At 38.4% G+C, this 24,406-nt stretch overlaps 1 protein-coding gene across 6 annotated transcripts in view; it reads left to right on the top strand.

The window, feature by feature from the left end:
- The first annotated feature begins 517 nt into the window (after positions 1-517).
- Positions 518-24,406, top strand: part of PRPF18 (pre-mRNA processing factor 18) — a 55,644-nt gene continuing 31,755 nt past the window's right edge. For 2 of the 6 annotated variants that reach the window (XR_010411704.1, XM_045874390.3), the window contains exons 1-5: positions 518-725; positions 18,325-18,402; positions 18,516-18,542; positions 21,102-21,206; positions 23,505-23,618. Coding sequence is in view for 5 of the 6 variants with exons in the window: in XM_045874390.3 (XP_045730346.1) it covers positions 660-725; positions 18,325-18,402; positions 18,516-18,542; positions 21,102-21,206; positions 23,505-23,618 (390 nt within the window). In the remaining variant the exon portion in view is untranslated. Of the gene's footprint in view, positions 726-2,293; positions 2,401-18,324; positions 18,403-18,515; positions 18,543-21,101; positions 21,207-23,504; positions 23,619-24,406 lie in introns of all 6 variants that reach the window. The other 4 variants (XM_045874392.3, XM_054507356.2, XM_045874393.3 and 1 more) reach the window with 4 other exon arrangements.

Here is a 24,406-nt window from a genome sequence, read left to right as displayed (position 1 = left end):
AGAGACAGTGAGAGAGGAACACAAGCAGGGGGAGAGGGAGAGGGAGAAGCAGGCTTCCCGCCGAGCAGGAAGGCCGATGCAGGGCTCGATTCCATGATCCTGGGATCATGACCTGAGCTGAAGGCAGACGCTTCTCGACTGAGCCACCCAGGTGCCCCAAGGGTTTTCCCACTTTAGTGCATTCATTTTGGCAAGCAGGTAACTTCAGGAACTCTGGTGTGAACTGGTTTAATGAGTGAGGATCTGGCCCTAATTAATATAATTGAAGTGTTCTATGAGGAGGCTTTTGCTTCTGAACTAGCAAATACAAGCAGGTGTAATAACTTCTCTTTAAAAATACAGCAGGTCGACCTCCACAGGCTTCAAGAAGACTCCTGTTTCAGCCTACTTTCCATTGTTACCTCCACTAGCATAAACGACAGGCGCGCTGCCGGAGGGCGCCGCCAGGGGGCGCAAGTCTACAGCGGCTTCGTCAACAACAGGGGCCCTGGAGCACTCCCTCCCCTCCTCTCGCTTGCTTCAGCTTCCGCCGGAAGCGGTTCTTGTCAGTCGTTGTCAGGTATTTGAGCTTGTTTGTGGTGGGTTCGCGGCGCCTGACTAGGTGAGGCTTGGTTCCAGGACCCCGAGAGGGACGCTCGAGCGTAAACCCGGGCAGCGGGATGGACGTTCTGAAATCGGAGATCCTCCGGAAGCGGCAGCTGGTGGAGGACAGGAACCTGTTGGTGGTGAGGATCCTTGGGGGTCGTGGGGCTTTGGCGATCGAAGACGTGCGGGTGGGTGGCGCTGGGAGTGAGAGGAGGGGTGAGGGGGTCTGGGCAGAGGTGAGGCTTGGTGGGAGCTCCGGAGCGGCCTCTCTAGACCCACCCTTTGACACCTCCCTCGGGAGTCTTAGGGAGGCGGGGAATTACAGCAGACCCCAAGATTTTGGCAATTTCTCCCCAGCTGCCCCTTTTCCCTCGAAGTTTCCCTGTCTGCTCCTTACACCCACTCCCATCTGTCCGTATTCTGCGAACGTGCCCCGGTTCTGGTGGTTCACGTCTGTCGTTTTACTAAGGGTTTGTGCCCGGCTGAAACGAGAGTAAGGGCAGGCCCAGAATTATTTAAAATCTGTGACTCCGTCCTACTGTTGAAACCTGAGCCTTTATTACATCCCCCGCAACACGTAACAAAAGTCTGTTGGCCAGCCCTTCGCTTGATAGGACGACTAAAACTGTTGTGGACAAACAGTGGAGTAAAAGGAGAAAAAGGAGAATTGCGTGATTTACTAGGTGTTCATGACTTTGTTGCGTAACAATAACTGAGACCAGGGGTTCTCAAAGCCTTGGGCCTCCGGAGCCCTTTACACTTTTCCAAACTGAGGATCACAAAGGGCTTTTGTTTATGTATTTATCGATGTTTACCGCATTAGAGGTTAAAGCTGAGAAGTTTTTCTTATTGAAGTTTAGTTGACATACAAAATTGTATTAGTTGCAGGTGCATAACATAGTGATCGACAATTACAAACATTAGGAAATGCTGACCACAGTGTAGTTTAACATCTGCCACCCACAAAGGTATTGAATGTTATTGAGTATATTCTCAATGCTGTACTTTCCATCCGGTGACTTAATTTTACAACGGGAAGTTTGTATCTTTTAGTCCCCTTTACCTGTTTTGCTCGAGCCCCACCCCATCACCATTTCTGTGTATTTGTTAGTTTTGGTTTTGTTTTTTTTAGATTCCATATATAAGTGAGATCATATGGTATTTCTTTCTCTGACTTACTTCACTTAGAGTAATACCCTCTAGCTCCATCTGTATTGTCCCAAATGGCAAGATTTCATTTTTTATATGCAACTATATAATTTTATATAGAATCGACGATTTATAGTCTTTATCTTTCTGCTTCGAACCATCCATCAGTAGTTTTCAAATTTTTTACTGCCCCAGTCACTTTAAGAAATTTTTTTTTTTTTAAAGATTTTATTTATTTATTCATGAGAGACAGAGAGAGAGAGAGAGGCAGAGGCAGAGGGAGAAGCAGGCTCCCCGCAGAGCAGGGAGCCTGATGCGGGACTCGATCCCAGGACCCTGGGATCATGACCTGAGCTGAAGGCAGACGCTTAACCGACTGAGCCACCCAGGCGTCCCACTTTAAGAAATTTTTATATTTTGCTCTGATATGTATATGGAAAAAGTTTCATGAAACAGTTCTTACCTTAACTACATGTGATTCTATCATGTTTTAATCGGTTGTTTGATTTAAAAATGCTGGTTGGGAATCACTGAATTGTTTTCATTACCTTATCTGTAGCTGGAAAACACTTGTCTGTGTTACATTGTTCTTCTGGAAGAGCTGCCTCAACTTGGTCATTTCAAATGATGTTGCAGCTTTTTATTGTTAGTCCGAGAGTTGAAATAGTAAGTACTTACTGTGAGTGCCTCTTTGTTAAATTGGAGAATCTCCTAAAATAGCCTCCTGTCACCTGTCCTAAATGATCTGCCTGGTGTAACTACTCAGAGGTAAGTGTATTCTCTGCGTTGCTCTCTTTCCAATGCTTTGGGGCCTTGGTGTTGGTGAATCTTGAGTTAACACAGAGCATCATTATGTGGAAAACCCAGGGGGCTTAAGAAACAGTGGAGCATAATTAGCAGTTTTCGTTGTCATTATGAGGATGGGCTTTGCGTAGAATTTTAGCTTTGTTTTTCTCCCCAGTATTTATTGAATGTTTTCTGTATATTTCTATATATGCTACTCTGTGTCTCAGAGGATTAAAAAAAGTCATGCTTGATCCTTTAAGGAATATGCATTCAGTTTCACAGAAAATAGAGAAGCCAACATGCAAGATATTCCTTGCCTTTTCTCCCGTTAAAACAGGATGAGGTGTCAGTTAAAGCTTGGCTCAGACCTTCCACCTGCACGCTGGATCCCAGCTCATCCTAGCACCACCAGGAACCTGAATGTCATGTATCTCATTTCTTCCTGTGCCTTCAGTTTACTGGCCTACCCCCACCAGCCCTGGAACATACTGATGTCTCTTCCACCTTTAACAGGGTGTTTTTGTTTTTTATAACTAGGCTTCTTAAAGTAAGTTTTAATTCCTACACGCTCCTTAACATGATGCACAAAGGTTCCTGCCCCACAACGGTACTGCATCCGTTCTAATCAGGGACAGCAGTGACCTCCATGTTTTCTAGCTGACCTCAGCAGCATTTGACACTCTTGACCAGTCTTCTTTCTACATGTGCCCCTCCACCTTTCCTCCTTTATGATAGTACTAAAAGGATCTTGGACTTAAAAAGGTCAAGAGTTAGTAATTTCTGTGCTGGTGAAAATCTGTGCCCATTACACCCTAGCACCAGAGTTGTTCTGGCTCTTTTGAACCTTTTGTCATTTTTTCAGTTATTTGAACTTGCCTTTCTTACTCATCCTTTTCTTTATAATAATCTTCTATAATTTTCTTTTTTTTAGATTTTATTTATGTATTTGACAGAGAGAGACACAGCGAGAGAGGGAACACAAGCAGGGGGAGTGGGAGAGGGAGAGGGAGAAGCAGGTTTCCCGCCGAGCAGGGATCCCAATGTGGGGCTCGATCCCAGGGCCCTGGGATCATGACCTGAGCCAAAGGCAGACGCTTAACGACTGAGCCACCCAGGTGCCCCAATAGTCTTCTATAATTTTCTTCAGCTCCTTACTTCATGGTCAGTGAGTAGCCTTTGAAAGGTCCTTTTTTTGTTTTTTTCTTTTTCCTAGTGTAGCCAAAAAACAGTGTGGTAGGGACTTTGCTGTCCTGTTGCTAGCGTATTTTGACATCTGCAGAGTAGATTTTTTCTTCATTTTACTGTAAAAATTTTCAGTTGTGCAGAAAACTCAAAATTGTACAGTTAGAGGGGTGCCTGGATGGCTCAGTCAGTTAAGCATCTGCCTTAGGCTCAGGTCATGACCTCGGGGTCTTAGGATCGAGCTGTGGGTCAGGCTCCCTGCTCAGCAGAAAATCTGCTTCTCCCTCTCCCTTTGCCCCTCCCCACCGCTTGTGACTTCTCTTTCTCTCTCAAATAAAATCTTAAAAAATTTAAAAAATTGTACAGTTAGAAACTCACATGCCACAACCTCGATTCTGTAGTTAAACCTGCATTAACATTTTGCTCTATTTGCTTTATCATGTACCTGTCCAGAAACTACTTCAGAGTAGTTACAGCAGTCAGAACTTTTTAGGATCGGTGGTAGGCTATTTTAGTAGCTTCTCCACAGTTTGATGAAGGGGCACTCACAAGGTTAAGTATTTCAGCTCTCACAGCTTAACAATAAAAAGCTGGGACACCACTTGAAATGACCAAAGATGAGGGAGCTCTTTGGGAACCATACAGACAGGTGTTACTCAGCTGCAGATGGGGTAATGAAAACAATTTAATGATTTTAATATATTTCAAGTTAAGTTACAGACATTGGTACACTTTACCCCTAAACAATTTGGTGTGCATATCATTAATGAGCATTCAGTGTTTATTTATACCTCTTTTTATGTGTATACACAAATTTATATATTAAGAAATACACAGATCAGTGAATTTTGACAAATGCATATGCCTGTGTAATCCCATCTGTATCAAAATAGAGAATATTACCTCATTCCATCTTCCAGTCATTCCCTTTGCCTACCACCCCCAGGAGCCACCACTGTTCAGATTTCTTTGCACCACTGGTTGGTTTTGCCTGCTCTAGAACTTCACAGGAGTGTAATCATCAGACTGTGCTCTCTTCTGTGTTCCACTGCGTTTCATCATAATGGTTTGAGTTTTATTCATGTTGGATAGATCAGTTCCTTTTTTTTGCTGAGTAGTATTCCATTGTATAAATAGAGCCGGTTTGTGAATCCATTCTTCTGATGTTGGGCTCTTGGGCTGTTGCCAGGATTTGGCTCTGAAGATGAAAGCTGCTGTGGAACTTGCTTTATAAGTCTGATGTTTGCATTTCTCTGAGGAAAATGCCAGGGAGTGGAATTGCTAGGTCATAGAGTACATATATGTTTTTATAAAAAGCCACCAGACATTTTTCCAGTGTGCTTGGACCATGTTACACATCTACCAGCAAGGAGGGTTCAGAGGTCCTCCAGTCGCGCAAGCAGTTTGTGTTGTCAGTCTTCTTAATTTCAGCCATTTGGAGGATTCTAGTGATACTGCATTGTGGTTTTAATTTGCATCTGCCTGATGATGATGATGATAGTGCTTTCCATGTGGTTTTTTTTTTTTTGACCATTTGTAGCTCTTTTGTAAAGTGTTAAAATTGCTTGCATTATTTTTTAATTGGGTTGGTTTTTTCCTTATTGTGTTGAAGGAATTCTTCATATATCATGGATTCCAGGTTCTGTCAGATACGTCAGATATGTTTTGGGAATATTTTTTCCCAGACTATGGGTCTTCTGTTCATTTTCTTTCTTTCTTTTCTCTCTTTCTCTCTCTCGTTCTTTCTCTCGTTCGTTCGTTTGTTCGTTCCTTCCTTCCTTCCCTCCCTCCCTCCCTCCCTCCCTCCCTCAGAGAGGGAGAGAAGCAGACTCCGCTAAGTGGTGAGCCCGACATGGGGCTTGATCTCACCACCTGAGATCATGACCTGAGCCAAAATCAAGAGTCTGACGCTTAACTGACTGAGCCACCCAGGCGTCCCTCTATTCATTTTCTCAATCATGTTTTTTGAAGAGCAAAAACTTTGAATTTTGATCAAGCTAATTTATCAGTTGGTAATGGTTATTGTTCTGTGTGTCCTGTCTGGGAATATGAGAGTACAGCTAGCTGGAAAAAAGTTGGCAGTTCTTAAAAATTAAACATATCCATACTATATACGATCTAGTGCCTCCATTCCTAGGTGGTAATTCAAGAGACTAAGGTATTCTTTTGTACTCTAAAAGCTTTTTGTTTTTATTTAATAAACAGAATTCTAAACAATTTTGCATCAGTTTTTTTGTATGATGTGAGGTAGTGGTGTGGTTTATTGCATTCCATGTGGATATCCAGTGGTTCCAGCACCATTTACTGAAAATAATTATCCCTTTGGATGGTTTTGGTGTCTTGAAAAATCAAATAATTGTGTAAGTGTGGCTGCATTTTGGGTGCTCACTTCTATTCTTGTAAACTGTTTGTTGATCTTTATGCCAATGCCACACTGTCTTTTGATTCCTGTAGCATTATGTGAGTCTCAAGGTCAGGCAAGGTCAATACTACCACCACTACTACTACTAATTTTTTTTCTTTTCTTTTTTTGTCCTCCTCTTCCCCTTTCTCCTCCTTTTTATTCTCTTGCTGTGATATTTTATTTTTAAGCAACTTTACTGAGGTATGATTGACATACAGTAAACTACACATTTTTAAAATGTGCAGTCGGGTGCATTTTGACATAGGTATATACCTGTGAAACTTTCACCACAGTAAGAGCATGAACATGTCCATCTCACCCCAAAGTTTCCTTTTGCCCTTTTGTAATCCCACCTTCATGCCCCTCCCTGCCCCCTACACCCACCCTGTCCACAGGCAACCACTGATCTGCTTTCTCTTACTTTGAATTAGTTTGCATTTTCTTGAGTTATTTGAGAAATTGTTCGGTATGTTTTCTGTCTTGTCTGCCTCCTTTCATTCAGCCTGATAATCTTGAGATTGATTCATGTGCTTGTATATATCAGTACTGCATTATTTTTGTTACTGAACAATATTCCACCATTGGGGAAATCCCAATTTGTTAATTAAACCGTTGAAAGGCATTTGGGTTGTTTGCAGTTTTTGGCTGTTACGATAGAGCTGCTATGAACATTCGTGTACAGGTTTTTATATGGATTTATGCTTTCATTTCCCTTGACTAAATGCCAAGGAGTGAGATGGTTGGGTCATATAGTGGTTATGTTTAACTTTATTTTCTAAAAGAGTTTGTGTAAGATGGGGTGTTATTTCTTGCATACAATTTTATATAATTGTATATGTTTTATAGCATATGTAGTTACAGAATAGATTTCATTTGTGCAAAGTAAATTTTCATGTAGTTTTCTCCTTTGGTGATATCAGTGATAAAATATAGCCAGCAGGATTCATTGGCACTTAATAGTTCTTTCATTTTGAAAAGCATTGTGTCTTTTTTTTTCCTTCGGTGAGGACTTTTAAGTTTTACTCTCCTCAGGATTTTCATTTTTCTTTTTTTTTTTTTTTTAAAGATTTATTTATTTATTTATTTGACAGAGAGAGACATAGCGAAAGAGGGAACACAAGCAGGGGAGTGGGAGAGGGGGAAGCAGGCTTCCCGCCGAGCAGGGAGCCCGATGCGGGGCTCGACCCCAGGACCCTGGGATCATGACCTGAGCTGAAGGCAGACGCCTAACGACTGAGCCACCCAGGCGCCCCGGATTTTCATTTTTCAATTTCGAATGTATAACAATAGTCGCCATCCTATACACTGTATCTCCATCAGTAATTATTTTATACCTGAAAGTTTGTACCTTTTGATCATCACCCATTCCCCACTCCCAACTCCTGCCTCTGGCAACCACTAACCCGTTCTGTGTATCTGTGAACTTGGTTTGTTGCTGTTAAAATTCCTCGTGTAAGTGGGATCATACATTGTCTTTCTCTCCTAGTTTACTTCACTTAGAGTAATGCCCTCAAGGTCCGTCCATGTTGTTGTAAATGGTAAGATTTCATTTTTTTATGGCTGAATAATATTCCATTCTGTGTGTGTGTGTGTGTGTGAGAGAGAGAGAGAGAGAGACCTTTTTTAATCCATTCATTCATTGATGGACAAGTTTCCATATCTTGGCTATTGAAAATAATGCTGCAATGAACATGAGAGTGCAGACATCTTTTCAAATTAGTGTTTTTATTTTCTTTGGATAAATACCCAGAGCTGCAGTTGCTGAACAATATGGTGCTTCTGTTTTTAAGTCTTTGAGGAACCTCCACATCATTTTCCATAGAGGCTCCATCAATTTATATTCCCATCAAGAGTGCACAAGTCTTCCCTTTTCTCCACATCTTCGCTAATGCTTGTTATTTCTTGGCTTTTTTTTTCTATTTTTTTTTTTTTATGTAGTGTTCCATGATTCATTGTTTGCGTATAACACCCAGTGCTCCATTCAATACGTGCCCTCTTTAATACCCATCACCAGGCTAACCCATCCCCCTAACCCCCTCCCGTCTAGGACCCTCAGTTTGTTCCTCAGAGTCCATAGTCTCTCATGGTTTGTCTCCCCCTCCCCTCCAATTTCCCCCCCTTCATTTTTCCCTTCCTACTATCTTCTATTTTTTTTTTTTTACATATGTGTTAATTTGTTTCAGAGGTACAGATCTGTGATTCAACAGTCTTGCACACTTCACAGAGCTCACCATAGCACATACCCTCCCCAATGTCTATCACCCAGCCACCCCATCCCTCCCACCCCCCACCACTCCAGCAACCCTCAGTTTGTTTCCTGAGATTAAGAATTCTTGATAATAGCATTCTGACAGGTATGAGGTGATAGCTCCTGGTTTTGCTTTGTGTTTTCCTGATTAGTGATATTGATTAGCATTTTTTCATGTGTCTGTTGGCCATCTCTACATCTTCTTTGGAAAAATGTCTATTCAGACCCTCTGCTTATTTTTAAATTGGATTATTTGTTTTTATGCTATTTAGTTTTACGAGTTCTTTATATATTTTGGATATTAACCCTTTATCAGGTGTGTGATTTACAAATATCTTTTATTGAGTAGGTTGCCTTTTCATTTTGTTGATGGTTTTGTTTGCTTAGCAGAAACTTTCTAGTTTGATGTAGTTTCACTTACTTTTTCTTTTGTTGGCTTTGCTTTTGGAGTCAGACCTAAAAACTCCTTGTTAAGACAGATGTCACAGAGCTTACTGCCTATGTTTTCTTCTAGGAGTTTCATGGTTTCAGGTCTTACATTCAAATCTTTAATCAATTTTGAGTTAATTTTTATGTATGGTTTAAGATAGTGGGGTAGTTCAATTCTTTTGCATGTGGCAATCCAGCCCCATTTTTTGAACAGACTACCTTTTCCTTGTATATTCTTGGCCCCCTTGTTGTAAAGTAATGGATTATATGTACATAGGTTTATTTCTGGGCTATTTTTTTTTAAAGATATATTTATTTATTTAGGGTACAAGCAGAGGGAGAGGGAGAGAAACTCAAGCAGATTCACTCCTGAGCGCAGAGCCTGACTCGGGGCTTGCTCTAAAGACCCTGAGATCATGACCTGAGCCGAAATCAGGAGTTGGATGTTTGACTGAGCCACCCAGTCACTCCTCTGGGCTTTCTGTTCTGTTGCATTTCACCTGTCTTTTTATGCCATTACCTTACTGTTTGGATTACTTTAGCTTTGTATTATAGTTTGAGATGAGGGAGTGTGATGCCTCCAGCTTTGTTCTTTCTCAAAATTACTTTGTCTATTGAGATCTTTCGTGGTTCCATATAAAACTTTAGATTGTTCGTTCTATTTTTGTAATAAATGTTGTTGTAATTTTGATAGGGTTGGGGTTGAATTTATAGATTGCTTTGAGTAGTGTGGACGTTTTCACAGTATAGGCATACCTTGGAGATACTGCGGTTTTGGTTCCAGACCACTGCAGTGAAATAGATATTGCAATAAAGCGAGTCAGATGAGTGTTTTGGTTTCCCAGTGCATATCAAAGTTACGTTTACACTATATTAAGTGTGTAGTAACCTCATGTCTATAAAAATATAACTTAATTTACAAATATGGCTAAAATATTGCTAAAATATGCTAACCGTCATCTGTGCTTCCAGTGAGTTGTAATCACTGATCAGATACCATAGCAAAAAATAAAGAATAATAAAAGTGAAAAAGTTTGAAATATTGCTAGAATTAACAAAATAGGGCACAAAGTACACAAATGCTGTTGGAAAAATGCTGATAGACTTGCTCAAGTCAGGGTTGCTATAAATCTTCAATTTATAAAAGACTTAATATCTGTGAAGTGCAGTAAAACAACATTAGCCTGTACTAATTCTTCCATTCCACGAGCACAGAATATCTTTCCATTTATTTGTGTCTTCAATTTCTTTCATCACTGTCTTAGAGTTTTCAGTGTATAGGTCTTTTACTTCCTTGGTTAAATTTAATTTTAGGTAGTTTATTCATTTTTATGCAATTGTAAATGGAATTGTTTTCTTAATTTCTTTGATACTTTATTAGTGCATAGAAACAACAGATTTGTATGTTGATTTTTGTATCCTGCAGTTTCACTGAATTCATTTATTCTTACAGTTTTTTGGTGGAGTCTTTAGGGCTTTCTATATATAGTAAGTCTTCTGCAAATAGTGACAGTTTTACCTTTTCATTTTGGATTTTTCTTGAGTATTTGCTGTGTCTAGGACTTCCAATACTGTGTTGAATAAAACTGGTGAGAATTGATACCCTTGTCTTGTTCCTGATCTTAGAGGAAAAGCTTTCAACTTTTCATTGTTATTGAGTATGATGTTATCTGTGGGCTTGTCCTGCTTGGCCTTTATTATGTTAGTATGTTTCCTCTCTACTGCTTTTTTGAGAGTTTTATCATAAATGGATGTTGAATTTTGTCAAATGCTTTTTCTGCATCTATTGAGATCATAAGATTCTTTTCCCCTCCATTTTGTTAATGTGGTATATCACATTGATTTGCCGGCATTGAATGATCCTTGCATCTCTAGAATAAATCCCACTTGGTTATGGTGTATGGTTCTCCAAATATATTGTTGAATTTGGTTTGTTAATATTTTGTTGAGGATTTTTGCGTCTATATTCATCAGGAATATTGGCCAGTAATTTTCTTTCCTTGTGGAATCCTTGTGTGGTTTTGAAATTGGGGTAATGTTGGCCTAATAAGATGAGTTTGGAAGTGTTCCCTCCTCTCTTTTGGAAGCATTTGTGAAGGATTTAGTATCAATTCTTTGAATGTTTAGGAGAATTAACCAGTAAATCCATCTGGTCCTGAACTTTTGTTTTTTGGGAGGTCTTTGATTACTGATTCAATCTCCTTACTAGTAATCAGTCTGTTCAGATTTTGTATTTCTTGATGATTCAGTCTTGGAAGGTTGTAGGTTTCTAGGAATTTATCCATTTCTTTTAGGTTGTCCAATTTGTTGGCATATGATTGTTCATAGTAGTTTCTTAAGATCTTTTGTATTTCTGTGGTATCAGTTGTAACATCTTTCATTTATGATTTTATTTGTGGACTGTCTCTTTTTACTTGATGAATGTAGCTGAAGGTTTGTTGATGTTTATCTTCTCAAAAAAACCAACTCTTAATTTCATCGATCTCTTATCTTTTTAGTCTCAGTTTCGTTTATTTTTCCTCTGATATTTGTTAATTCCTTCCCTCTACAAACTTTGGTATTCATTTGTTCTTTTCCTAGTTCCTTGAGGTGTGAAGTTTAGGTGGTTTGAGATTTTTCTTGTTTCCTGAGGTAAGCTTCCCCCTTAGAACTGCTTTTGCTGCATCCCATAAATTTTAGTAAGTAGTACTTCCATTTTCACTTGTTTGAAGGTATTTTTCGATTTCTTCTTCGATTTCATTGACTCTTCGGTTGTTCAGTAACGTGTTGTTTACTCTCCACGTATACATGAAATTTCCAGTTTGCTTCCTGTAATTGATGTCTGGTTTCATACCATTGTGGTTTGAAAAGATGGTTGATGTGATTTCATTCTTCTTAAATTTATTAAGACTTTCTTTGTGGCCTAATACATGATCTGTCCTGGAGAGTGTTCCATGTGCACTTGAGAAGAATGTCTATTCTGCTTTTGGATGGGATGTTTGTATGTATGTGTTACGTCCAGCTGGTTTTAAGGCATCATTTCTTTATCTTGATGACCTGTCCATTGATGTAGCATTGTGTCTCTTCAGATTGTGTTTGTGTGTCCTCCCATTTGGTGTATTACTTTAGGGATTTTAAGGCTTATTTTCATATTTCAGCAAGATGTTGACCCTGCTACATGGTTGGTGAACTCATGTATAGTGTCTTTTTTTTTTTTTTTTTTAAGAGAGAATGCATGCAAGAGAACGTCGGAGCAGAGGAGGGGCAGATGGAGAGAATCTTAAGCAGGCTCAGCCCGAAGCACCATGTGGGGCTTGATCACAGGACCCTGAGATCTTGGCCTGAACCAAAATCAAGAGTTGGATGCTTGGGGTGTCTGGGTGGCCCAGTCGTTAAGCGTCTGCCTTCAGCTCAGGTCATGATCCCAGGGTCCTGGGATCGAGCCCTGCATTGGGCTCCCTGTTCTGTGGGAAGCCTGCTTCTCCCTCTCCCCCTCCCCCTGCTTGTGTTCCCTCTCTCGCTGTGTCTCTGTCAAATAAATAAAATCTTTAAAAAAAAAAAAAAAAAAAAAGAGTTGGCTGCTTAACCGACTGAGCCACCCAGGCATCCCTATAGTGGCTTGCTTTGCATATTCAGGCTGTATATTTGTTGGTTTTCCAGTGTGTTTTTGTAGAGCTCTTGATGATGTTTGTATCTAATATATATAAACACTAAAAACCTTAACATGATTGAGGAAGGCTGATTTTTAAATGAATGAAATGTTGACAGTCATGGTTGAATGTTTTAAATTTTGATTTTCCTTTATTAGTGTAGGCAGACATTTCAGGTGATATGGTAGATAGGTTTCTGTACTTTGGACCTATGAATCTCAGTTTTATAATCTAGAAAGTACAACTTGGATAGAGTCCAAGAATAACATTTGTGAAGCAGCATGTAGGAATTAGGTTCTGTCTTAAAAAGGAGAAGCACTTTTATATATACCCATTTCACATTGTTTTTTAAAATCTGTCAGGGTGACAGGGCCAATAGAAATGTTAGGTGCTTTAGGAGAGAAACCAAAGAAATTTAAACCATCTGTTCATATGCTATCTTAAAATGTATACCAGCCACTTTTAGACTTTTGTGTTTGTAGGTCTTTATTATGCATTCTTTAGTTAATTCAACAAACTTCGAGTTTGAATATTTTAAATATAGTTCGAAAGGAAAGTAAATTTGTAAAATGAATAAACAAGTCATAAAATCTAATTGTGGCTGCATCCCTAGATAGCTCTGTAACTTTGGGCAAGTTATCTAACCTGCTTGAGTTACCTTTAAAGGTGCTGTTTCGCTGATATTTAACTTTTAATACTCTACAATTTTAATTCTATCATAAATGTGTCCCCAGCACTTTATATTTCAAAGTGTATTTTCAGTGTACTTTGTAAAATAACGTTTTACAGTTAGAGAACCTTTAGTTGCTCTTTCAAACTGCTCTTTTTTTCTAAATAGAAGGTATATAAAGAGTGACATTTGAAACATGGTGGGTAACCTTTTGTTTTAGACATCCTTTGTTATAAAATAAATGGTCACTTAGTATAAAGCAAAATATTTTTATCTTATTATAATTCCAAAATGAAAAGCAAATTAATTTTATTGTTAATTCATTCAGGGGCAGCTGGGTGGCTCAGTCGGTTAAACATCTGCCTCAGCTCAGGTCATGATCTCAGGGTCGTAGGATCGAGCCCTGCATCTGGCTCCTTGCCCAGCAGGGAGATCTTGAGATCTGGAATGCCCCTGGAAGGGATTGGCCTTAGGCAGGAGGAGGGTTTCCTTTTCCATTCTGAAATGAAGAAAGAATTGGTGCAGAGCCAGTAAGGATTGGTACTGGGAGGACTTCTCTTTCAATGGCTTTCCTTTTCTCTGTAACAGAGTGGCTTAGTCATTTGCTGAGAATTAGGGGGAAATGAAGGGATAAGAGGTCTAAGAGAGTGGAGAATGTGTACTGGTCATTGTAGAGAATAGGAGAGCAAACTGGATAAATACACCAGGATCAGTGGGCAGCATTGAGGCCCAAGTGGTTTCAGTATTGCTTGGCACACTGGGTAAAGGCATAGGGAGGGCCAATGAGGGGATTCTACTAGGACCTTGGTTCTCACTTCTTGATTTCAGAACCCCTTTACATGTTTAATTGATGGCTGCAGAGAGCTTTTGTTTTATAAAGGATGTATTTATTGATAATTACTCGATTAGAAATTAAAACTGGGAAATTTAGGGGTGCCTGGGTGGCTCAGTCAGTTAAGCATCTGAGCTGTTGATTTTGGCTCAGGTCAGGATCTCAGGGTATTGAGATCGAGCCCTGTGTCAGGCTCTGTGCTGGATGTGGAGCCTGCTTGAGATTCTTTTTCTCTCTCTGCCCTCCCCCACTCCCCTTACTAGTGCATGCATGCACTCTGTCTCTCAAAAAGAATAATAAAGAATTAAAAAATTAAAACTGGGAAATTTAAAAATACTTATATTCCATGTTGACTTCTATTTCATACTATAATAAACCTGTGTGTGTTAACATAATGCTTTTATGAAAACTGTATTTTCCAAGACAAAAGAAATTAGCAAGAAGAATGACGGTTAACAATTTTGCAAATCTTTTTAATTCCTTTCATGTTAGAAGACAGTTGGATTCTCCTGTTTCTCCGTTTAACCTGTTGCGATACATTGTTTTTGTTCAGGTATATGAGGAAACCTCATCTTCACACAGCTAGGTAGTTGGAAAGGGTAGTATTTTAATAGCCTTTTCAGATAATTGTGGATATTCTTCTTTGATACTATATTAAAACTACACAATGATAAATTTTTTAAAGATGAGAGTATGGATTCTGACCGTTATCAGTTAACTTTTTTTTTTTTTTTAAAGATTTTTAAGTAATCTCTATACCCAATGTGGGGCTCGAACTTAAAACCCCTTGATCAAGAGTCACATTCTCCACTGGCTGAACCAGCCAGGTGCCCCATCAGTGAACTTTTTGTATATTACAATCTTTTGATCTGTTATGCTCCAGATCTGTTCTGATCTATTCTGCTCATAAATCTTTTGCCTATGCATAATTTTGGAATTGTTTCCTTTGTACTGTCGTAGTTTGCTGAGTTACATAGATCTTCTACATGGTGATATGTTTCATTAGATGATATTAAAAAATGGCATTCATTAATATCACCACTGATTCATCAGAAAAGTTTTTAGGTATTGGGAAGCCATCAAGTTCATAGTGATGGCTGCAAGTTTGCCACCATCTGATTTTTGCTTGAAAGATGGAATTTTATCATAGGCAACAGATAGTATCATTGTCCTTTTAGTAACAGGCTTGCTTTGTTCAGTTTTGAGAAAACGTCTGCCAAACAGGAGACAACTGTCCTACTTTATTATGTAGCAAAACTGCTTTATATGTTTGATTTCATCATACCAAATACTAAAAGATGAAGAATACAATGAACTCTGAGACATGAAGATCAATACTTACCTTTATTTGTGCTGAGGTTCCAATGATTTTCCTCACCACTGCTTTTGTACCATCAGTGCAGGTGTGATTGCAGGGAAAAGGGGGGTGCATAACCTCTCAGTATTATTATGATAATACGTCTGACCTTGCAGAACCTCTGAAAAGGTCTTAGGAACCTCCCAGAGGTCCATGAGCCACATTTTGAGAATCAGTGTTTTGGGCTAAGATTTTCTTAGGTGTATTCCATGGAATCGGGGCGTGCTAGTAACAGATGCTACCACAGCCTGCACCACGGACTCTGGCCTGGAGAGTCCTTTATTTTTTTCCTACCTATCCGCTCTTTCTGAGAGGATACCAGTATGTGCTTATCAGCTTATTTATATGAAATATGACAGCTACGGGCTCCTGGGTGACTCAGTCGGTTAAGCGTCTGCCTTCAGCTCAGGTCAGGATCTGGGCTCCGACTCGGCGGGAGTCTGCTTCTCACTCTCTCTCTGCCCCTCCTCCCACTTGTGCTTCTCTCTGTCTCACTCTCTCTGTCTCTCGAATAAATAAAAAAAGCTTTAAAAAAAAAATACAACAGCTACATGCTCTGTAGTCAAAAGAAACAGTTGATGCTGGGATAAGATTTTAGGAGTGAAGAACTGTAGTTTGCAATACTGGATCAGTTCAAAGGATTTAAGGACCAGAGTTCTAGTTGTGCGTATTACTCATGAGGCTCAGTAAGTTGTGAAAATGTCCCCTGCCCTTTCAGGTCTCTCATGTCTAAACTGGGATTAATACTATTGCTTTCTCAGGTAGTATTGCTGTTGGGATGATGCCATCAGTTCCTTATTCCTGACAGTACCTTCAACTTTACATCTATAAAGCTGTGCTTAGTGTGTGGTAGATGAATTAGTGAATGTTCACTGAGTTAATAGACTAAAACAAAACTTTATCATGAGAAATTTAAACATATACAAAAAGAGAATTACATAATGAACCTCTATCTATCCTTGTCTTAGCACTTGTAACTCTAGAAAATAAGAACATGTTCTTTAATAAACAAGATGTGATCCTACCCAACAAAATTGCAGTTAGGTCCTTAATATCATTAAATACTCCTCTCATGTTTTAATGTCCTCAATTGAATTAAAATCTATACATACATGTTTTTACAGTTGGTTTGTTCAAATCCGAGCCACTCAGTCCACTCATTGCATTTGTTTAACTATGACTCTTGGTTTCTTTTAATCAAGAACATTTTCATTCACACTGCCCCCCCCCTTTTTTATGCCTTTAACTTGTTGGAGAAACTTGCTAGTTTGGTAAATGTCCCAGTGTTTGCTTCCCAGTGATGGTGTTTAGCTTATTTCCCTCTTCCCTAGATTTCTAATAAACTAGAGATGAGACCTACCATCAACAGATGAATGGATAAAGAAAATGTGGTGTGTGTATATGTGTGTACACACACACACACACACACAGGAATATTACTCAGCCATCAGAAAGAATGAAATCTTGCCATTTGCGGTGACGTGGATGGAACTAGAGGGTATTATGCTAAGCGAAATAAGTTAGTCAGCGAAAGACAAATACTGTACGATTTCACTCATGTGGAATTTAAGAAGCAAAACAGATGAACATAGGGCAAGGGAAAGAAAAATAAAAACAGAGAGGGAGGCAAACCATAAGAGACTCTCAGCTTATAGAGAACAAACCTGAGGGTTGCTGGAGGGGAGGTGAGTGGGGGCACTTGATCTAATGAGCACTAGGTGTTATTTGGAACTCAGAAATCACTGAATTCTACCCCTGAAACTAATAATACACTGTATGTTAACTAAATTGAATTTAAAATGAGACTTGAATGTGTGATTAGATTGACATGCGGTTTTTGGGCAAGAATACTTTGTAGATGCTATGTGTATCACATAGGGGACACATAATGTTTTCCTGATGCCAGGCTTGACCGGTGCCTTCAAGTGTGGTAGTCTGAGCTGTCCAGTGTTCACTGTCAACCCTTCTTGTCATGAACTTAGCATCCATGATTATTGCCAGAGTGAATGAGCTTGGGAACTGTGAGGTGCTAAATACATGTGTGGAGGTATTACTTGGGTACTATTACAGTTACTACTAATAAAGTAGGGCAGTAGCTTTATTTGAGCTAAATCATTAGTGGAATAATATCCAAGAGGGATAGCAGTAGACGGTAACAACATCCAAATTAGGAACTGTAGGTTTAACAATGAGAATAATGTACGTAGTAGAGAATTAATATTGTTTTCTCCTACAGATTTAGAGCTTGTCTCATAACACTGAATCTTTTTTTTTTTTTAGATTTTATTTATTTATTTATTAGAGAGCGAGTGAGAGAGAAACAGCATGAGAGAGGAGAGGGTCAGAGGGAGAAGCAGGCTCCCCGCTGAGCTGGGAGCCCGATGTGGGACTCGATCCCAGGACCCTGGGATCATGACCTGAGCCGAAGGTAGTCGCTTAACCAACTGAGCCACCCAGGCGCCCATAACACTGAATCTTATAAAACAAATAGCTTTAAATGATTTTGTTAATACTTTCAGACCATTTCATGTCGAGATTAAGATTTAATACAATTTTAAGACTTGATTAATACAAATACAATTAATTGATAAAAAAGATTCCAAGTGACAAGAAGAATTTGGACACACCCTTGCAGCTCTCTGGGTAATGGGAGTTAAGATGTCAGATACAAAAGTTAACCCTAAGTTTTGTTCAGTTGTTTCTGTTGGGAGAAAATAAAGCATCCTATTTTATGTGGTTCGTAATGAATTCATTTGTAGAAATTATCATTGAAAGCAAACATTGGGAAATCAAATCAAAACAATGTGAACATTTGGAAAATATTGCTGGTTTCTTCTCTTTCCTGTTGGATATGCCTGTTAAACTGATGCTGTAAGAAAAATACTTCATATTTAGAGCAGGGTAGAGGACAGGTGCCATGTTCAAGAAATCAGTATAATCGCTATAGAATCAAACTTGACCATGCTCTTGAAAAACTGAAGAGTGTTTTTAGGTTGACTATGGAACATGAAATTTTACCCAGGGACCTATTAATGTACTTCTTTCTTCAATAGGAAAATAAAAAGTATTTCAAGCGTAGTGAACTTGCAAAAAAAGAAGAGGAAGCATATTTTGAAAGATGTGGCTACAAGGTATGACTGCCTGCTTTTATGTTATTGTATGTTTCTGAGTTTAAATTTTTACAGCTGTTGTTAAAGTGACAAAATTATTGATCTCTGTTCACTTTATCAATGTTATACATTAGCCTATAAATGAGAAGCCATCTGGAGAGGTATGAGCTTTTTTCTTTTCTTCTTCTTTTTTAATCTTGAATTCAGGAGAATACATGCATGACTTTTGGCTTGGAATGGTTTGGCTTTTTGTGGACAGCATGAAGTGGCTTGAGATCAAAGCTTGAATTTTTTTTTTTCTTTTAATTCCTGGATCTGATACTGCCTCATCTTCATCTCCACCACCACTCCTTTCCCCACCTCTCCCAATAAAAGTCTATTTTAAAGGGTTTCAAAACATTTTATTCAATCACAGTGGTATTACCAGTGGTATTTTCCCCACTTTCACTTGAATATCTTAAGTCATTGTTTTTATGTTTGCATTGTTAATAATTCCTTTTGGCGCTGAGTACCTCTGCCTGAGATAGAATGCCATACATTTATATGCTTTTGTGTAATAAGGTACCACATTTCAAACACTGCTTGTCTATTGTATAGAAAATATGTAGAAATATTTGTTAGAAACAAATGAGTTGTCTGAAAGACTGTATATTTTTGAAGCATGACTAAAAGTATCCTTAAGGTTACCCTATTATTATCCTGTTCAGCTATTATCCTAGTTGAATAATATTTTGGGGTTTTTATTGGGAGGGGTTAAATGTTATGAGGTGAAATTCTGTTTAAATTACTTTAAAAGAAGACAGTATTTGGTTTGATAATTTTTTAAACAAAATTTAGAGGTTCTGTTGAAATATTTTTGCCAGATCATAAATTTGACATCAACTTTTTGCTTGTGAAATGTGTATAATATATTCTTGTGCATGTGATGGGGAAAGTTCTAGAAATTAATTTGTCTGGCATAGCATTTCTAGAAGGAAGCATGAGGAATGCAAATTTGGTTTGGTTTTGTAGTGTTGGCAGAGGGCAAGTGTTAAAAATGTAGTTTTACGTTTCTGATAGATTTCTAAAATACGAAAGTTTGCGTTTGTATTTTGATATTTTCCATAAATATATTGGTTTCATTCGCTTCCTGTTTAGGAAGTTAAAACACAATTTATGTAAATAGCCATCGAATACTCAGAAGAATTCTCATCTTTTGCTTGCCCATCGTTGTCTAATGGACACTTGATCTGGAGAGAGAATCACTGACTGTGGGTTTAGTGTGCTCACTTGTTGCTTTCCCAGATCCCTAAATTTGAACCTTTTCAACTTTTTGGTAAGGTAGGGAAATAATTTAAAACAGGGGCAGTTTTGCATTGTTTAGTTTGCTTCAGTGATATGTTCGTACTTTCTTGTTTAGAGACAAGCACTGAAGCAAAATAAAGATACTGATTGTAACATTGAGTCCTGCTAACAATATGTCTTCAGTTTTTTTTTTTTTTCCCTACAAGCAATGAACTGGCATCCTATAATTAAAAATGCTTTTCATCCTGAGATTTGGGGAGAAATACCTGTTTTTATGCTTAAAAAGAAAGCGTAGGGCTTTCTCTCTAAAACATGTTTAATATTTCCTTCTTGGTAGTAATGAAAATACAGCATGTATTACTCGTATTCCTTTATGAAAACTAGTTACCATTTATGAGGCTTGGTGCCGATTTGGTGTGTGAAAATATGGAAGTTTAGTTTTTTACCTCAATTTTCTGTCAGCACCGATTAACAATCTTTAGCCATTAACTACAGAATCAGAAATGATATAATTTTAACCATAGAGCCTTTCTTAACTGAATGTTTTTTCCTTAATGTTGACCTCTTATGGTTTTTTTGATCTTCTTTTGGCATTTTAGATTAGTTTCATGATCGGATGGGAAACCATGTTTCAGTATGTTTTTACAGACCACACACACCATGGGGCTTATAAGTTGCTGAACTTAATTTTCCTAAACTGTGCGCTGGGCAGCAGACGCAAAACACAGGAAGAGATTTTTGCCCCCTGCAGGTCCCTATGCACAAGAATGTCCACTCTGTGGGATGAGGGTAGAGGTGCTATAGCTATTGTTGATGCTGCAGTGCTCTTCTTTCCCGAGGGTTCCTCGCTCCGTTCAGGGGCAGATTCTCTGTAGCTTTGGCAGTGTTTGTACCTGTCCAGCAGTGATTTCGGTGCACTTGGAATCCTACCTTTCAGAAAGGAGGGTAGGAAAAAGCAGGAGCTTGAGGCTTCACAGGTTTCTTAGAAAGCAGTTCTTTTTTTTGAGTCTTCACTTAAAACCCAGAGCAAGGATCAGATAACTCTGTAGGATGATTTTCTCAAGGAAGAGAAGCAAGTTGATTGTTTTTAAGAAAAAAGTAAAATTCTTTAGAGTCTAGGGAGAAAGGAGTCTAAATTTCAGCCCTTTTAAAAGGTTTTGATTTTGGAAACCATTATATTTCTGTCACTTTTCAGTAGCAAGAATGCTGTCTCCTGTGTGCATGTTTGCTACTTGTGTCTCTAAAACGGAGGAGTTTGAGGAGTTTTCAAAAGCATGTACATTTATTAGGAGCTTTTTCCTCGGTAGAACATTTAGAAAACCTTCAATATTTAAAACATGTTTAATTTCCATGACCAGTTAATGCATAGAATGGTAAATATTAGCTGTATTATATTTTAAAAAATTGTATTTTATTTCTTTTGGCTATTAATACAGATACAGCCGAAAGAGGAGGACCAGAAACCATTAACTTCTTCAAATCCAGTGCTAGAACTTGAACTGGCAGAGGAAAAGTTACCCATGACTCTTTCTAGGCAAGAGGTAAGTTTATGTAGGGTGTTTGATAGGAAAAAAAAAAAAAAAAATCTTCAGAGCATTTGCATTTATCTCCAGTTCTTTCCAGTAAGCTCTGTGTCATTATTGCCTATATAACATGTCTGACTGAACTAAACTAATGTGCAGCTGGCCGGTTTTTCTTCTTGAGGTTCTAAATTAATCTGTTTTTTTTTTTTTTTTAAGATTTTATTTATTTGAGAGAGAGATCACACATGCATGAGCACAGGGGTAGGGACAGAGGTAAAGGGAGAGGGGAGAAGCAGATTCCCCGCTGAGCAGGGAGCCAGCCATGGGTGCTCAACATGGGGGCTGAGGGGCTTGGGGGCTCGATCTCAGGACCCTGAGATCATGACCTGAGCCAAAGGCAGATGCTTAACTGAGCCACCCAGATGCCCCAATCTCTGCTTTTCTCGATACTCTTAAACTTTTTTTTTTTTTTTAAAGATTTTATTTATTTATTTGACAGAGAGAGACACAGCGAGAGAGGGAACACAAGCAGGGGGAGTGGGAGAAGGAGAAGCAGGCTCCCCGCAGAACAGGGAGCCCGATGCGGGACTCGATCCCAGGACCCTGGGATCATGACCTGAGCCGAAGGCAGTCGCTTAACCGACTGAGCCACCCAGGCGCCCGATACTCTTAAACTTTTAAAAGAATGTTTTTCTAAACTTTAAAAATTAAACACATTGTTCTAAAAAAATATATATATTAATTATACATAAATTATTTGTCTAAATTATTTTAAACATACATTTTGTAACTTAATACATCTTTCTAGGTCAAAATACAGATCTGTATAATTTTTTATGACTATATAATTTCCCATAATTTAGAAACCTATTATTTTAATAATGGTCATTTAGATTGCTTCAGCATTTCCTGATTATAAATCAAACTAAGATGAACGTCTTTATACAGATGTCATTGCATGATGCTAATGTATGATTGTTCCTTTTGGAAAATTTGCTAGAAGCATGGTTTCTGGAGTCTGTTGACTAAAGACTGTGCATTTCTATGACTTGGGGTACGTATCACCACAGGGCTCTGTAGACCTGTTGTCCCAGTTTGTACTCTTTAACTACAGTGCTCGTCTATACTCTGGTCAGTATCAATATTACTTTTATGAAAAAGCCAAAAACAACAAAAATTTCAAGATAACTCATGTGACGTGAAGAATGCAAACTATACAGAGGGGTACCAAATAAAAATGGAACAGATGGAAAGGGAGGAAAGGACAGCTGACTCTAAATGCTGTCATGGGAAAATTGGATGAAGGAATTTGGAATACCTAGCCCAAAGAGAAGAATATTGCAGACACACACAAAAAAAATCCATTGATAGCAGCTGTAATTTTGAGAAAGAATTTCGTATTCTCTGTGGTTTCATAAAGTAGAACTAAGATAAGTGGGTAGAATTTTGAAGGAGGAAGGTTTTAGTTTATTGTGAGAAGTAAAACCTATCTGTCCAAAACTGGGATGAAGAGATGTGGTCCCTATCATTTGTCAGTCACGGACCTGGTAGAGGTGTGTTTGAGGTCATTTCTGCATTGATGGGTGATAGCACCGGATGGCCTCTTAAGCTGCTTTTGAATACCAAGCTTTGGTTAACTCAGTGGAGCTCGACCAGTAGTTTCTGTGCTACTATTTACATTTCCAGATAAAGTTCTTGATACTTAAAGAATATTTTGGATCAACCTTTATTTTTCTCAGTTATTTTTTTCTTGTTATGAAATGGAACATGTATACAAATAACATACTAAACATGCATGTGCAATATAATGAAGGATTATAAAACAAACACCCATTAACTATCACCTAAGTCAAGACACAGTATTATCAGCCCCTCAAAAGCCTGACCTGTGCCCTGCCCTGATCATTACTCACTTCTCTTCTGGGAGATAAGTGTTTGGTTTTAATGTAGTCTTGGAATGCTGATGCCAGGCTATGGTCCATGAGTTATCAACTGACTCCGGACTTATTTTCCTTCTATATAAAAAAAAAAAAGTATATAAAAGTTATCACTCCCTTCCATCTTAATGTTTTTCTTAGGTATTCTGTGATACAGATGGAGCCTTTGCTGAAACAGTCAGCCAAAGGACCTTAAACATGGTAGGGTTTTTAAAGGTGTGACAGTAACTTACTATATCCATTCACGGAAAATTAAAGAAAAAACAAACACAACTGACTTTTTCTATCTACATTTCAGAATAAGTATTTGGTCACCTAAAGGAGGAATTACTGTTACTCAAAACATTGGAATTACTTTTATTGTTATTACTTCTTACAGGTTATCAGAAGATTGAGAGAAAGAGGAGAACCAATCAGACTGTTTGGAGAAACTGATTATGATGCTTTTCAACGTTTAAGAAAAATAGAGATCCTCACACCAGAAGTTAACAAGGTAAGAAGTCAAAACAAAACTTGAGAAAGATTACTGTACCACATAAACAAGAATAGTATGGAGTTTGAGTAATTGCATTATTACAGGCAAAGATGGAAAAATAAAGTTGCCAGGTTACTGCTACTGAATGTAAGTTTTCTTTAATTTTTTTAAAAAACACCTGTCGTAAGCCTACAGTTCAGTGCATTTTGACAAATCCACTCCGAGCATGTAACCACCACCCTTAGGAAGATACAGAATGTTTTCATCACACAAAAACATGCCCAGTGCCCCTTCTTAGCCAGTCCTGTTCCTTCTACTCAATGCCTGCACAAACACCTTTTAAAATTCTATCACTGTAGATTAATTTTGCTTGTTCTGCATTTCATACAGATGGAGTCATAAGAGTATGTCTGGCTTCTTATGCTGAGCATATTTTTAAAATTATTGTTTCTGCAGAAATCAGTAGTTTGTTCCTTTTCATTGCTGATGATAGTTATCTGAATATCCCACCATTTGTTTTCAACTTCGGGCTGTTATGAATAACACTGCTATGAACATTCTTAAACAGGTCTGTTTTTGACCTGTGTTACTTCTCTTTGGTAAATATGTTCTATCTCTTGGTAAGTATCTGAAGTAGAATTGCTGAATAATAAGAGTAAATGTGTGCTTTAGTTTTTAAGAAATGCCAAGTATTTCTAAATGTCATCAGTATTTGTTATTTTAAGTCTTTTAAATTGTAACCATTCTCTTGTATGTGTAGTAGTATTTCATTGTGGTTCTATTTACAGCCTCCTGTTAACTAAAGG

Source organism: Mirounga angustirostris, unplaced genomic scaffold, assembly GCF_029215605.1.
Source record: "Mirounga angustirostris isolate CCGP_5_RB_7025 unplaced genomic scaffold, mMirAng1.0.hap1 SCAF_5, whole genome shotgun sequence".
NCBI classification, from domain to species: Eukaryota; Metazoa; Chordata; class Mammalia; order Carnivora; family Phocidae; genus Mirounga; species Mirounga angustirostris.
Note: the sequence above shows the minus strand (reverse complement) of the source record. Positions and strands in the feature narration are given on the sequence as shown.